Source organism: Andrena cerasifolii, chromosome 7, assembly GCF_050908995.1.
Source record: "Andrena cerasifolii isolate SP2316 chromosome 7, iyAndCera1_principal, whole genome shotgun sequence".
NCBI lineage: Eukaryota > Metazoa > Arthropoda > Insecta > Hymenoptera > Andrenidae > Andrena > Andrena cerasifolii.
The window spans coordinates 2,056,607-2,073,114 of NC_135124.1; the positions used below are offsets into that span (position 1 = coordinate 2,056,607).

General features: G+C 34.8%; 1 protein-coding gene across 3 annotated transcripts in view; it reads left to right on the plus strand.

Moving 5' to 3' along the window:
- Nucleotides 1-1,825: 1,825 nt before the first annotated feature.
- Nucleotides 1,826-16,508, plus strand: part of LOC143371685 (putative ferric-chelate reductase 1) — a 53,763-nt gene continuing 39,080 nt past the window's right edge. For all 3 annotated transcript variants that reach the window (XM_076817157.1, XM_076817158.1, XM_076817155.1), the window contains exons 1-2: nt 1,826-1,913; nt 4,444-4,700. In XM_076817157.1, the coding sequence (XP_076673272.1) occupies nt 4,478-4,700 (223 nt within the window). In that variant the 5' untranslated portion in view covers nt 1,826-1,913; nt 4,444-4,477. The remainder of the gene's footprint in view (nt 1,914-4,443; nt 4,701-16,508) is intronic.

Consider the following 16,508-nt stretch of genomic DNA (forward strand, 5'->3'; position numbering starts at 1 on the left):
AGGCATTTATTACTTGAAGACTTAACGAAGCGAATGGTATTTTTTTCAAGCCCAACCGTGTGTGGGAACGACGTCAAATCGCGATTTGAAACTTTGACATCGATTGCTGTTCAGTTTATCAACAATAAACAAAATATTCTATATACGGTTTGAGAAAGCATCCCTTCAGCTTTAAAACGAACCCAAGACGCTGGCATTATCTTCAAAAATGGCCGAGATATTACAGTTAAAGTGATGGCGCGTCAGTCGATTTGTTTGAAATTTTGAGACTTTAACATTAAATATTTCAAAAACTATTTGACATAGGCCGTTGAAATTCAGTATACTTTGTTTTTGCAAGGTAATCAACAAATGCTGTAATTTTTAAGAGAATCGGTGAAATTAAATTTTTCACCTATTCGTTTTGACGTGGAATAGCTCTGATGTAGAAAGTAAACTCAACACTCTTGCAACTGGTATATCAGACTTCAGAATCTTATGTTTTTCATTCAATTTTAGTTTCCGCTTCTTCATCTATACTATACGTACCTACATTGGTACACTATACTGCGTTTATACTAATAACCAAATATTAATAATTGAGGGCTCGGATGCAATAAGGGGACTAGCGCTCGAAAATGGGAAAAATTATTGTCCAAACGTTAAGAAATATTGGAAAATTAAATGTTGTTAAACTGTATTTTAAAAAATATAGTGTTGTAAAGCTCGCCACGGCACACCTTTTTTCTATTTACAGCTTGTTTATCCAATCATTAGTATTCGAGATAAAAATTATAAACAAAAAAAATTTCTTCGACCAAATTCATTATTTCTTTGAACATAAATTGCGATAACTTGAGCAAATATTAACGGATCGTTATGAGACTTGAAACATAAAACTCAGAAAACTTTAGCGAAACCGTGAAATGTATGCACAAAACCCTTATGTTAAAAAATGTAATAATATTTAAATTAAAAGTAATACTGGACATAACCCATGTCTTTCAACGTTCGCCGTTAAAAAGTATCGAGGGAATTTTGAGGTACATATAACTTGCAGCGACAAAGTTTTTTCTTAATATACAAGGAAGTTTTTCACCAATTTTCACACTGATTAATAAATAATTGTAGAAGATATGACGATATATATAAATACAACACTATATTTTTTAAAATACAGTTTAACAACATTTAATTTTCCAATATTTCTTAACGTTTGGACAATAATTTTTCCCATTTTCGAGCGCTAGTCCCCTTATTGCATCTGAGCCCTCATTATTTTATCATTCGATGTAATAACTTTATATTGGCGCTAGTGTTAAAACTTAAAGATACAATCAATATTGACGATACTCGATACTTACTTATTGTTTTACAAAAATGAGTAATGTCCAATAATTTATCTACGATAATCTACAGTTATACTTATTCCACAATTCAATTTATTTTGTCCGAAACTTACATCCAAAGTGTACCTATATATGTTCGATATTTTTGTTCTTCGATCCATATTGCTTGAAATTAAAAAATGCGGCGTGTCGTGCAAAAGCGTTTCTAACGTTTTTAAGCGATTTACGTTATAATTCTATTTTCCCAAAGCAACCGACTGAAAGTTATAATATAGACATTTTGTGATATTTTAGTAAATGAGTGAAACGTTCAGAAAAATGCAGTCGTGGAAATTATGAGAATTAGCAAAAACCTAAATGCCGTAACGTAACGTAACGTATAGTCAGTCGTAACATTGACGAAGGGATCGAAGTGAAAGTAACAATTAGCAAAAGTGAATTGAACCTGCCTTTTATGATCCCATGGTGGGATTTTACCACGTTTGACTTACTTTCAGGAGATCGGCCCGTGCAGTTTCTTTCGAGCAGTTCTACCTGTAACACGATAACTACAAATTCCGCCTTCTTTTTATTCATTCGATTACAGTAAGTGCTTTTTGAAAAATGATATAGAAATAGAGTCAACGCGTCCTCCTCGAGCTAATGCTTTTTAAACTAATCCCGGTGAACAAGTTTGACATCTAACAATTTCATAGATTAAGGGTTTAATCTTAATTACACAGTTCGACAGCCGTCTGCACTTGTAACATTCAATAATCGTTCCTTATAGGTTTTCGTGCCCTGAAAACGAATCCGCAAACCGTTTGTCGCCATCACCCTCAGTTTTTGAGAAATTCGATTTTGAAAAAAAATGCAAATTTTCAAATTTGAACATCTTTTGTGTCGAAACGGTAATACTTATTCGGTTGCTCGTTGCGTCAGATTATTCTATGAACTGTCCCGAATACAACGATATTAGTTATTGTTGCATTATGAACATTTGAATATGTTTAAACATCGATCAAAGGGAAAATGACACCCGAAGTGCACCCATTTTTGAAGATATTTTTCAATTTATTTCCTAAACTAAGGGTCTAGGAGAAAATCTGACTACTCTATGTGATTTAGCAGACATTTTTCCTTCGGAAACCATCAACAGAAGTGGAAAGTCACGTTTTGTTTTCAATACAGAAGCGAAATAGTTTGGCAAAACGCGCGGCGCCGACAGTGGTAGTCAACGGCGGCGCGGGATCCACTGCCGCTTAGCGTAACACAATCGCTTAACGCGCGTGACTACCACTGTCGGCGCCGCAGGTTTTGCCAAACTATTTCGCTTTTGTATTAAAAACAAAACGTGACTTTCCACTTCTGTTGATGCTTTCCGAAGGAAAAATGTCTGCTGCATCGCGTGGAATGGTCAGATTTTCTCCTAGACCATTAGTTTTTAAAATATATAGCAAAATATCTGCAAAAATTGGTGCATTTCAGGTGTCCTTTTCCCTTTGATCATTGTTTAAACATATTTAAATGTTCATAATGTACTAACAATTTATATCGTTGTATTCAGGAGGGTTCACAAAATAATTGGATGGAACAACCAACCGAATAACTATTACGGTTTGAATTCAAAAGATATCCAAAGTTGAAAATTTGCAGTTTTTTTTAAAAATCGAATTTCTCAAAAACTGAGGGTGATGGCGACAAACGGTTTTCGGATTCGTTTTCAGGGTACGAAAACCTATAAGAAGCGGCTATTGAATGTTACAAGTCCGAAAAAAAGTTCAATTTTGTCGAACTGTGTTATTAGCTGGTTCTCAAGACCTCGAAGCAGAATTAGTGCTACCAGAATTATAGATATAGGTAATTTTTCTAGAATTATAGGGGCTGAGAATAAGTTTTGCTAAAATATTCTCGACGAATAAGCAAAATAACACCGAAATTTTAATCCCATTAATCCCTAATTACACTTTTCACTAATATATCGTAGGTATCAACATACGTGCACGTGACGTTGATGATACGAAACTTAAGTTTCAGTACGCTGATTTCCCCGAACCAGTACCTATCCCTTGAATTAATACTGGGGGAGAAGGTGTAGGCACGTGCCATTTAACTGTTTCGATTTTCATTCTAATTCTTATCTAATATATGTTTATGGTGTTGAAACGAAATGGTCGGTACTAGTGTTCCTTCTCGAGAATGCTTTCTCGAGAATTTCTCGAGAAATTTTATAATTGCTTATTTCTTATTTCTCGAGAAATACTATAATTTCTCGAGAAACTTAAGTCTAGGAAAAATATTATAAATCTCATTTATTTTCGTAAATGAATGTATTATAATTTATAATGGATCTTATTAATAACATTAGAAGCTATATGAATTCCAATAGAAAATCACAGTACAGAAGATTGGATATTATTAACTGCTGAAGATGTTCTTAAATTCTTATTTAAAAATTTAGAAAAATTGAATACTGAATTAAGTACCTAATGAGTTTCTTGTAGCTATTAAAGAATAAATATAGAAAAGAGGAGATAAGACTATTGTATCCCGCATAAAATTTTTGCATGATCCAGAATTTCTTTCAAAAGGGTCAAAAGACGCATTTTTTTTAAACAGATTTTACTACAAAAAATAAATAGATTCGCTGACGCTACATTAGACGCATTGTGCTATTTAAAAATAAATTTTAAAACCAAAAACTAATGTTTCGCTTTGTACAAATTTTGTATTAAATAAATAAATTTACCAATTATATTTAATATCTATATTTTCATTTACACAAGTTTTGTATAAATTAGACAGGAATAATCATTTAGTTAAACTTATCTTCTGTTTTTGATAAATATTATCAACATTATTCCAAAAATATAATTTTTGCAATATTTTTCTTCAATTTCTCGAGAATTCTCAAGAAATATGATCTCATTTCTGTTTTCTCGAGAACAAAAAATATGAAGAAATCAGGAAGACTAGAAGCAATATTTCGCAAATTAATCCCATTGAACGAGCACGAGCCATTTAATATCTAATCGCTTTGATTTTCATTTCAATTAGATACCTATTCGTCAGTCCCCTGGGCCTTTAACGGCGAGCTTTTAACATTTTTCAAATTTTTATTAATATCGGACTAAAGGTGACGAGCGCAAGAAGAACTTGGGGAACGAAGAATGAGTTTGACTATGAGAAACATAGTTACTGGCACGCTAGTCGTGGCTTTCTGTGCACTTTCCGCATACAGTTTCCCTGATGGAGCACCGGTGGACACTTGCGTGAAACCAAATCGGGCCAACGAGCCAAATCACGGTCAAGCAAGGTCACAGCCGTTAGATAGCAGCCCCTATACATTCACAGGGTCGTCGTCGCACTATGGCCCCGGCTCTCAGATAACCGGTACGTCCAACGACATATGCCTTAACTTGCATAATTAACACCTTAACATTTACTCACACGAGGCGCAATATTTTATTACGCAATCAAATTGCCTCTACTTCCACATTCCTTAAGGGGGGAGCCTGGTGTAACTAAATGAAAATCGAGGCATTTTTCGGGAATTTTTTTTTAAAGAAAGTATTTGATAGATCTTTCTGAAACTTTCAGGATATTGTATTAACAGGTTAAGGTATGTAACAAAAAAAAATTATTAAAAAAGAGCGGCAAATAACAAAGTTATGCCCAGTCCGTTGGCGACGCAATTATTGCACTGCGGGCAACGTAGCGTCTTTTGGTTTCATCTGAAACCAAAAATCGAACAATTTTCTTTTAGTTTATGAGTGTACGCACAGAATGAAGAAATTTGAAACTTAAAAGATGCAAAATGAACAAATGGCGGCCTCTTGAATAAAAAGTTCACTGTTTCCAACGAAATTTTGCCTTAAATGTGTAAAAAAAAGTTATTTATTTAAACAATATCATTATACCAATAACTTAGTACTATGAAGAAAATGTTCACAAATATCCGTGCACAAGGCCAAGTCGATTGGTTGAATATTTTTTTAGTTACATTGCCCGCAAAATATAAAACTGTCGTTTCGAGAAAAACACATTTCAAGTTTTGTGATAGCCGGACGCTCCGTAGCAAAATCGGCTATATCCGCTTTAATTTTTCGAATTTCGTTTTGCGGCTTTGGGAACATATTGTCGTGATGTTCAACTATTGATTTATGCAAAAAAAAAATCGATTTCTTCGATCCGCTACACCAGGCTCCCCCCTTAAACGCGGGCGATTCTATTCTACACTGAAAGAAAACCGTGTACCTACCTATTTAGGTGTAATCATTGCGCACTGGTGCTCTAATAACATTAATATCTACTGTATAATTTTGAACAGTGATTTATGTAAATTAGGAGCATACAGTCGCTCGTATCTATCGCTGAAGAATTAAACAATAGCTCCTTTGTTTAAATTTGTTTTCTTCGATTTTGATTGAACTTAGCAAATTGGTAGAGCGTTAAGAAATATTAGACACGGTTGTTTTTTATCCGCTGAAATTCACGTTCAAGGGATGAAAAATATCAGGTTTGGTAGTAGTTTTTATCCCCTTAATATGAATTTCAGCTGATAACAATAATGCGCGTGTAATATTTTTCTAACACCTACTCATGCACCAAGTTTCATCAAATTCGGAAATTCTCAACTGGGCGAAATTCCTTGGGAGCGTTAAAGTTTCCAACCTAATTAATTGGTTGAAATTAAAATCACAGTAAATGTTTAAGTCGATGGCTTATGCTTATTATGTGCGTTTACTAATTGTAAGAAAGTGACGATACTATCGGTGAAGAATTATTGTTGCTTTAAAATGAGATAGAAGCAACTAACCCGATAATAAAATTTTTTGCGCGGCAAGTTCGTACAACAGAGATTATTTCCACTTCTGCTGGAAAAAGTGTGTCAGGTCTATGCGCAGAAGGACACGGTTCTGTAAGTTTCCCAACGTTTGAAGGGAAATAAAAAGGAATCCGCCGTGGGAAAAGAATACATTCATAATAAACAATAAAACCGAAGGGATTACATAATTTTCTTTTGAGACACGTGCAGGTACGTCAGCTCTCTCATGGTTTTTACTATCCAGTAGGAGTTACCACAAATCCATCTTACTGATTTTGCGCTTTTCTCATAATCTCGTGGTCTCCTTTTACGAAGAGTACGAAGCTCCTTTCGCAGATTTTTCCTAATTCTTTTGAGAAAATGTGGACGAGCTCTATTAGTCGGAGAACAAAGAAGGAACAGCCTTGGAAAAAAAATCTCTTTGCAGTACCTAAAAATATCTCATTTGTTATATGAAACCGTACATATTATACATTTATGTACCTATAACTATTGTTTCAAACATTTTTCAAAATGTGTAATGGCAAACGAGGCTCTTGAGGTTTTTGTGTGTGGCGAGGAGCCGATACATTATGGGTTAAAAATTAATTTTGATCAATAACTAGCAAAATACCCGTGCCTTGCTACGGTATTGATTGCAGTTAATATATAATAGCCTTATAATAGATTTCTCGGGTATTTGGCTCATCGAAATCGGTTCAGTAGAGCTTGAGTTTTGCGCTTCCAAACATATATATGAGCCGTTTATTTTGAAAGTGACCTAAGTCCATTTATACTTAAAAAATTTTTTATATAGAAATTTTTAATACTAACTTCAGGTTGCACGCGTTATTACAGTCAACAAAAAACCATTGACAAATGGACTTAGGCCACTTTCAAAATTAACGGCTCAATTATTATTATTATTATTATTATTATTATTATCATCATCATCATTATTATCATTATTATTATTATCATTATCATTATTATTATTATTATTATTATTATTATTATTATTATTATTATTATTATTATTATTATTATTATTATTATTATTATTATTATTATTATTATTATTATTATTATTATTATTATTATTATTATTATTATTATTATTATTATTATCATCATCATCATCATCATCATCATCATCATCATCATCATCATCATCATCATCATCATTATCATTATTATTATTATTATTATTATTATTATTATTATTATTATCATTATCATTATCATTATTATTATTATTATTATTATTATTATTATTATTATTATTATTATTATTATTATTATTATTATTATTATCATCATCATCATTATCATTATTATTATTATTATTATTATTATTATTATTATTATTATTATTATTATTATTATTATTATTATTATTATTATTATTATCATTATCATTATCATTATTATTATCATTATCATTATCATTATTATTATTATTATTATTATTATTATTATTATTATTATTATTATTATTATTATTAAGTATTCAGCGGGGGAGATGGACGGTTCCACTTCCATGGGGTAATCGTAGGACCAGTGGTCCATTAAGACTTCGCATGCTTGTCGGCTATATGTGATATATAAATATATCATGGAAACCCCCGGAGCAAATCTGTGCGTTACACCCCCGGCGAGTCATTCTCCCCCGCACTGCCAAGGGAGAGGGCGCCGGGTGAATCGCCTACTAACATATACATTAGGGTGTACCTTACTTTTCGACTTTCAAATTTTTTCGGGACACCCCCTAGAATTGTGCCACTGCGTGAAAAAAGAATGCTCGGTGCAAAATTTGGAGTCTATCGAACAACGGGGAACCGTGCCGCATCGAATTCGAAAATGTTTTATTTTTGTAACTTGTTGTATTTCTCCATTGTAGTATATCGTTAATATACATGTTTATGTATCGTTAAATTTGCCCTTTTACGCTTTGTAACAATATAAAATCAAAGTATAAGATTAATTTAAAAAAATCATGACCTTGAAATATCGAAAATTGACCTCCAGAAAAAACTTTTTTTGTTGACATTATTTTTACCTTGTCAAACAGTACAAGTTTTGTCTAAGAAAATTTTTCATATATTTATCGATAACAGATTTCAAAATTTTAATGATAACTGATACTTTCATCAAGATTACATTATTCCGACAGATTTTATAGATATGGATCCTCTAAAATGGGAAAATGATTCCAATTATAATAGTGGATCAAATATAGTAAATAATTTAGCAGTAAACGATTCGGTTGAATGAGGAGTCAAACTCATGCAAGAGTTTATTTGTAACATTATTCAACAGTCATCTGGACTTGTAACATTCAACACCCGTTTCTCATAGATTTTTGTCCGACTATGAATTCCCAACCCGCTTTTCGCCATCACCCTCAGTTTTTGAAAAATCCGATTTTAAAAAAATAATGCAAATTTTCAAATTTGATCATTATTTGTGTTCAGACAGTAATAGTTATTCGGTTGCTTGTTCCATATAATTATTCTATGAACCCTCCGGAATACAACGATATAAGTTATTATTGAATTATAAGCATTTAAATATGTTTAAACAATGATCAAAGGGAAAAGGACACCCGAAATGCACCAATTTTTGCATATATGTTGCTATATATTTTAAAAACTAAGGGTCTAGGAGAAATTCTGATTACTCCACGCGATGAAGCAGACATTTTTTCTGCGGATACCACCAACTGAAGTTGTAAGTCATGTTTTGTTTTCAATGCAGAAGCGAAATAGTTTGGCAAAACGTGCGGCGCCGACAATTGTAGTCGTGTGTGGTTAACGGGTTATGCCTAGTCAGGCGGTCGAAAAGAGGCGAATATTTGTGAATTTTTTTTGAAGAAGCGGAAGCGTATATTTTTACAGAACTTTTTGCGCTTAAAAGAGCAACATTTAAAGAACATTTGGTAATTTTTTCGTAGAAAAATATTTAAGTTTATAATAAAATAACAAGCGACATCCAAAAAGCATTTTTAAAAATTTGGTTTTGCGGTGAGCACTGCCATTCGGAACCAGATTATCTAAAATCAAAAAACAAAAAAGATTTCGTTAGTATATTAATGTATCCTCACGTTGACGGAGAGAATTTTCCGAAATATCAAGTTAAAACAAAATGGCGGCTATTTAAAGTTGATATCCTAATTTTTTCGCGTGATTTTTGCAGGAAAAAATCAGGATTTCAACTTTAAATAGCCGTCATTTTGTTTTAAATTAATATTTCGGAAAATTCTCTCCGCCAACCTGAGGATACATTAATATACTAACAAAATCTTTTTTGTTTTTTGATTTTAGATAATCTGGTTCCGAATGGCAATGCTCACCGCAAAACCAAATTTTTAAAAATGCTTCTTGGATGTCGCTTGTTATTTTGTTATAAATTGAAATATTTTTCTACGAAAAAATTACCAAATGTTCTTTAAATGTTGCTCTTTTAAACGCAAAAAGTTCTGTAAAAATATACGCTTCCGCTTCTTCAAAAAAAATTCACAAATATTCGCCTCTTTTCGACCGCCTGACTATAACCCCTTAAGGGATTCTGTCCCTGAGCGGCAGTGGATACACCCGCTGCTGTTGGCTTCTGTATTGAAAACAAAATGTGACTTACCATTTTTGTCGATGTTTTCCGGAGGCAAAATGTCTGCTGCATCGTGTGGAGTAGTCAGATTTTCATCTAGACCCTTAGTTTCTAAAATAAATTGAAAGATATCTGCAAAAAATGGTGCATTTCGGGTGTCATTTTGCCTTTAATCTGTTATTTATAATTATATGAGAAAATATTTAGACGAAGTTTGTACTGTCTGACAACGTAAATATAATGCCAACGAAAAAATTATTTTTCTTGAAAAAATTTTTGAGATTTCAACGTCGTGATTTTTTTTCTGGAATGGTTTTATTTTTGTTTCCATATTGTTGCAGGGTGTAAAAAGATAAATTCAATCATATATAAACATGTGAATTAACGATATACTACAATGGAGAGAAACGAGTTACAAAAAATTCGACCATTTTCAAATTCGATAAGGCACAGTTTGCCGTTCTCCAATCGATTTTAAATTTTGCACACATCATTTTTTTTCGAATGGCACAATTCTAGGGGGTGTCTCCGCTGCAAATCTCAAAATTGTGCTTCGACAAGAGTAACTAAGGCCTACCCTAATATACATACACGAACATTTTTCTACATAAAAGTGGTACAGATTTCAAATAAAAGTATGTATCTCGATGATAAGTATCTAGTTTAATAAATAACAAATAAACGACTTCATTGGAATTGAATCACTTTTAAATTACTTCACTTCACTTTCACTACATTTTTAAGTAGGTAAGGTTTCTGCCCTTATCTTTGTTAAAAATTTAATCAAAACTTTCAATAACTTGTATAAAGCTCAGACTTCAAATTTCATTGCATCTTATAATATCATTTATAGAAAAATCTTATCCTTTCTCTTCTAGTATGGAAGCACATACTTATGTACGTATGAATAATAATATCTAGTTGAGAAATATAAGAAATGAATAATGAAAAAATTTGATAAATGTAGAAAAGTATCCGATGACCGATGTGATTCATTTAATATAGGTCTGGTTATTGTTTGCGAAGGTGCGTAATGTTTTAAACATTCAGATCTTGTACCATACAACCCCTGACAATAAGTTTGGAAGCAAACACAATGATACGAAACTAACGAGATATATCAATATTTTTTATATATAAAATGTTAAGTTGGTCTATTTTAAAGTAAAAGCACCAAAAATAATTAAGAATTTCGTTTATTATGTAATAAAAAATATAGAAGAAACAAAATGTTGCTTGTTCTGGAAAAAAGTAGGGAACTTATGAACATTATGAATTTGCAAAAAATTAACAATAATTTATTCAATATTTATATTACCTAGTATTTTCTGACATTTGTACATGCATATTAGTTACTTGTATAGTTACTTCATGGTTTTCATCTCATTATTCTCTTTTCAACACTCTTTTCCTGAAATCCGAATCATAAGAAAGCGATAAAGTTCAAGATTACTTATAACAAAAAGGTTTTTGAATCATAAAATGACCAGCAAATATCCCAGATTTATGTCCAATTGAAAATTGATGGGCACTCTGGAAACAATTTATACCCGAGAAACAACCAAAAAACAAGTGTGAACTTTTAGAAGTCATTAAGTCGTCATGGAAACAAATTTTGCCGTGACAGTGTGAAAATTTGATTACATCGATGCCAAAACGTATAAAAGCTGTGATACGTGCACGTGGGAACGTCACAGAATACTAGGAAATGGAAATATTTAATAAATTATTGTTAATTTCTTTGCGAATTCATAATGTTCCATCCTTTTTTCTAAACAACATTCTGTCTCTTTTATATTTTTTTTTTACATAAAGAACGAAATTCATAATTATTTTTGGTGTTTTTACTTTAAAATAGACCAATTTAACATTACCATGCGTTTCATATGTGTACCGTTCAATTTAAATATGTATACAAAATATTGGTATTTCTCGTCAGTTTTGCATGTTATGTGTGGTTCCAAACTTAATGTCAGGGGTTGTATTATAAGGGATATCATAGCATGATTATATGAATGAAAATACAATATCGAGAGATATTTGAAATTTTATTCAAACAGTTCTTTAAAAATATGGATGTGTAATAAGTAGTCCCATACAGCACACTTCGTGGCGGCAACGTTGCAGGATGGTTGCAGTAACCTTGCATTGTTGCATGGTTGCAGCGCAATGTGGATGTAACGTTGCTGCGACGTTGCAGTGCAACATTGCACGGGGCGGACATAGAATTATTGCTGCATAGTTGCATCAATGTTGCGGTGCACTATTGCACGGCAACGTTCCTACAATATTTCTGCCACGTTACGGCAACGTTTGGTAACGTTTCCACAATGTTACAGCAACGTTGCGCCAGTATTGCGGCAACGTTCCTGCAATGTTGCTGCAACTACCATTTGAACTTAAAATATTTCCGTTGTTGGTAATCATACGAGAAAATGTCTAAGGATAACAATGTTTGCTTCAGAGAGACAATTATTCTGACAGAGACGATTTTAGTCTCAAGATTATATTTCCCGAAATTTCAAGATCATCGATGGTTTTTTTAATGGAATGACGTATTTTCATTACTGTAATGTTATAGCCAATAAAAATACAAATTCAGCCATGTATAATATGTTGTCCTTTTTGTCTAGCAACCATTTTTTCCCTGATACATTTTCTCGTATCATTACAAACAACGGAGATATTTTAAGTTTAAATGTTAGGTGAGTCACCCTGTATATTTTAATGCGTAGAATGACACATGGTGGAAGTTGTAGTACATAACTACTAGTGTTACAAAACTCTAATGGAGTTTGTCAAAATGAGTCTTCGTTTTTGAATAATTTGAGTTTAAACTTTTGCATGGTAGGAGTATAAGTTCGAATACGTTAGCATTCTTATCAATCATTGTTGTAGCTGCGGCGGTAAAGTGTTCACCTACGACGCTACAGGTCGCCGATCCGAATCCTCTTGGGGGGAAAAGAATTTTCTTTGGGAAAAAGAAACACGAGCTTTATACTTCTATGATTCTCCACACATATATACACCGTTATATATATTTTTGGCCCTACTGCCCGAAACGTTGCAGGAGGCGGACATAGAATTATTACTGCACCCTTGCGGCAACGTTGCGTGCAACATTGCAATCTTGCACTGCAACCATTCTGTAACTTTGCTGCAACGAGAGTGTGCATATACCATATACAGATACTCATAGTATCTATCAGTATGATATCTCTATACATACAATCTATATCATATACAGATACTCATAAAGATGTGTTGCAAAAATCAAGAGAGAGAGAGAGAGAGAGAGAGAGAGAGAGAGAGAGAGAGAGAGAGAGAGAGAGAGAGAGAGAGAGAGAGAGAGGTTCTATTCATATTAGTATTCTAAGATACTAAGCATTCTAATTCATATTTTACTCTTTATACAAACTAACTTATAAACAAAATTAATGTTTTTTTTGTGCTGTCTAAACTATGTAATCAAATTGTTTTAAAATTTGTGGTGGGGAACATTTTCCTGTTTAAATTGCAAATTTTAAACAATTTGATCACACAATTTTATAGGTTATAAAAAGTCGTTATCTTTTCATTGTAATAATTTTTTTATATCTACTACAGTTTTCAAGATATACAGGAAAGTAGGTAATCACGCATTAACTTTTAAGGAGTGTTTTCACCCTGAAGAACCGAAAATGGGCACAAACGTAAAATTGCCTGATACTTGCATCGAGGTCCTATACAATCTTGCACAGTTTCAAAACAGTCGAAATCTGTGCCATTACAGCACAGTTTGTTGCAGGAACGTTGCAGAATCGTTGCTGCACATTACAGTGTTACAGGTTGCTTGCAGGTTGCATTGCAATGTTACTGCAACATTGTGGAAACATTTCCGTGCAATACTGCAATGGCCACGTTTGTGCAATGTTCCTGGAATATTGCGCACACATTGCCGTGCAATACTGCAATGGCCACGTTTGTGCAATGCTTCGGGAATATTGCGCACACATTGCCGTGCAATACTGCAATGGCCACGTTTGTGCAATATTTCGGGAATATTGCGCACATAATACTCGCGGAATATTGCGCCCACATTGCCGTGGAATATTGCGCACATACTGCGGTACAACCTACGTGGAGCGTTCCTGCAACGTCGACCACAGAATACGGTGTTACGTTGCACTCGCAACCTATGCGGAGCGTTCCGGCAACGTCGATCACAGAATTCGGTCATAGATTCCATAGTGCTAATTAAGTAATTGTATTAATTACTTATATCACATATGTCGACAAACAGAATACAGTCTTACATTACAGTTGCAACTGTAAGCTGCGGGCCTGGAGAGCTAACTTCGAGTCTGGTCACCGTATGGTCGGTTCGGCGAGTACCCTTGACTCATCGAATACAGGGTCATCCGTTAAAACTGCAACCTACGCGCGCGCGAACAGGTAAAATGGCAACAGCGCCTCACGGACGCATTCCACTACAACCATGCACCGGCCCGGCGTTCGGAGGGTTGCCAGCGACCTCTAGACAGCAGTTTTAGGATGGTCTCTTTCAAATTAACGTCGCCAAAGAGCTATTAGAAATTTCCCGGCCCGGGTTGAAGAATTTGGGGCCTTTTTCGTATAACTTTTGAACTATAAAAGATATCGGAATGCAATTTGCGCCGTAAAATGAGGAAAAATTATTCCCTCTTAATGATGGATAATTTAAAATGTTTTACGCTTACTTAATTTTTCTATTAATTTTAATATTTTACTCTTCCTTAATTTTTAAAGGCTAGTTGTTTCTATATCATTACTTTCATAAATTGAGAAATTAAATTTTTATTCAATTATGTGTTAGTTCTGCAAACCTCAGAATCTATTGTTCTGGTTTTCCTTTTTTATAATTTTATCCTTTATGCAGTGCATGCATAGATCGGACGTAACGGGTAACTAATGGGATGTGTCTTTGATTGTAGCGGTGTTTGAATTTCTTTCTACACTTTTTGTGTCTGAATGTTTCAACCTTTTAGCTACTCAAAGCCATGCCTATACCGGCTTCGCTAATGCTATTTTTTTAAACGATGCGTCATTATTATGGCTTTTACGCGTAGGTGGCGAAAAATCTCTCCGTACAGGGGTATAACGCCGCGGCCCACCCTGTCATACCTAAAATTTTTTAAATTGAGACGGGTACGAGACCAGTCGACATTGTTTTCAAACCTTATTACAGTATTCCAGGGTGCGACTAGTAAACCGATCATAAAAGCGGAGTTCGCGCCACGATTACCTGGGTAGGGGAATTCCCAATAGCTCTTTGCGACGTTAATTTGAAAGAGGCCGTGGCCGGTGCACGGTTGCAGTGGAATGCGTCCGTGAGGCGCTGTTGCCATTTCACCCGCTCGCGCGCGCGTAGGTTGCAGTTTTAACGGATGACCCTGTACATACACTACATTCTGCCGGCCGTGTTCGCTGCGTCGAGCTGAAATCAAATCAAATCTCGTTCATTTTCGCGACGCTGTCAGCTCGCGCAGAGTCAACTGTTAATAACGGTTCATATAGTTTTAGATGCTGTGTTCTTTCCTCTATCTAATGCTATACAAATCATCTCTCTATCTCTTTCCGTTTGCGAGCAGTAACGGCGCAACGGGGTTGCATATTTCGTGACATCCAAGTCTTAAGTTGGGCCCCCATAGCCGCTGCATACCTGTATAGCGCTGGGAAGGACGTAGTTCTACGTCAAAAATTCTGAAAAAGAGGAAACTTGTTGCTAATAAGTTCTATTAAATCTATTTGTCCCTTATTGACTGACCCTGATAACCAGATCTGGGCAGCAGAATCTGACATCAGAACCGTAGTCGTCTGTATCCGCAGATGGCTGAGTTCTGAGGTGCAGAGCCTGATGTTAGTGCCTGATGTCAGATCGGCAGGAGATCCGCAGCAGATTCTGCCGTCTGCTACGGTTCTGACGTCAGACTCTGCGCTCTCATGCCAGAGACAGACCCTGCTACCAATCTGATGTCAGACTGGAGACAGATGGTTATCAGGGGAGTAAATATACTCTGGTTCATTCGAGCCCGTCAGATATAGGGTAGAAATGCACGATTTTTTATTTAGATAGCTGTAAGAATATTTTAAAGTTGGGAGTATTAACTCGCTTTCTAAATTAATCGTTATAGTTTTATTCCGTTGTTAAAGTCGGTAGAGTCGAGAAGGCCTTTCCCGAGTCCCGGTCTGTAATCGACTGCCTTTCCGTCCCGTGGAAAGTCCCCTCTTGTCCTTTTGGGAAAAACTCTTAAGGACCCCGATGCCAATTTATGATGTTTATGGCGTCGCACTGGTCGGGCCCATCGTCGCTGTAGGCGTCACGCTGGCCGCATCTGCGTAAGCTCAACCTTGCAGCCCCTTTTACAAGGTGATGCTTCATTATTGCTAACATAGCATTCTTATTTAAATAACATCCAATCCTGATGGTGGCTGATCCCATGTGTTTCGTAGATAGGTGTATATCGAAATTAACGGTATGACGCGAGAATGATCAAGCCGAGAAAGAATGGTGGATCCGAGGTAGCGTGGAACAATCGATCCAATCAACGCAACCGGGATACCGTGGAACTCGGAACGCGTCTAAACGTTAACAATCGCGCATTCTGCGGTTCGTGGGTCGGTTCTGCATGTTCAATCATCGGAATAATAGCGCACGCCAGAATTGCCAGTGGAAAGAATTCGTTTCCTGCGTAGATTTCGCCAGGCAACGACGCGGCGTCTGGTTCACGAAATTATGTGCCCGAAATTCCTATTATTCACGAAACTTG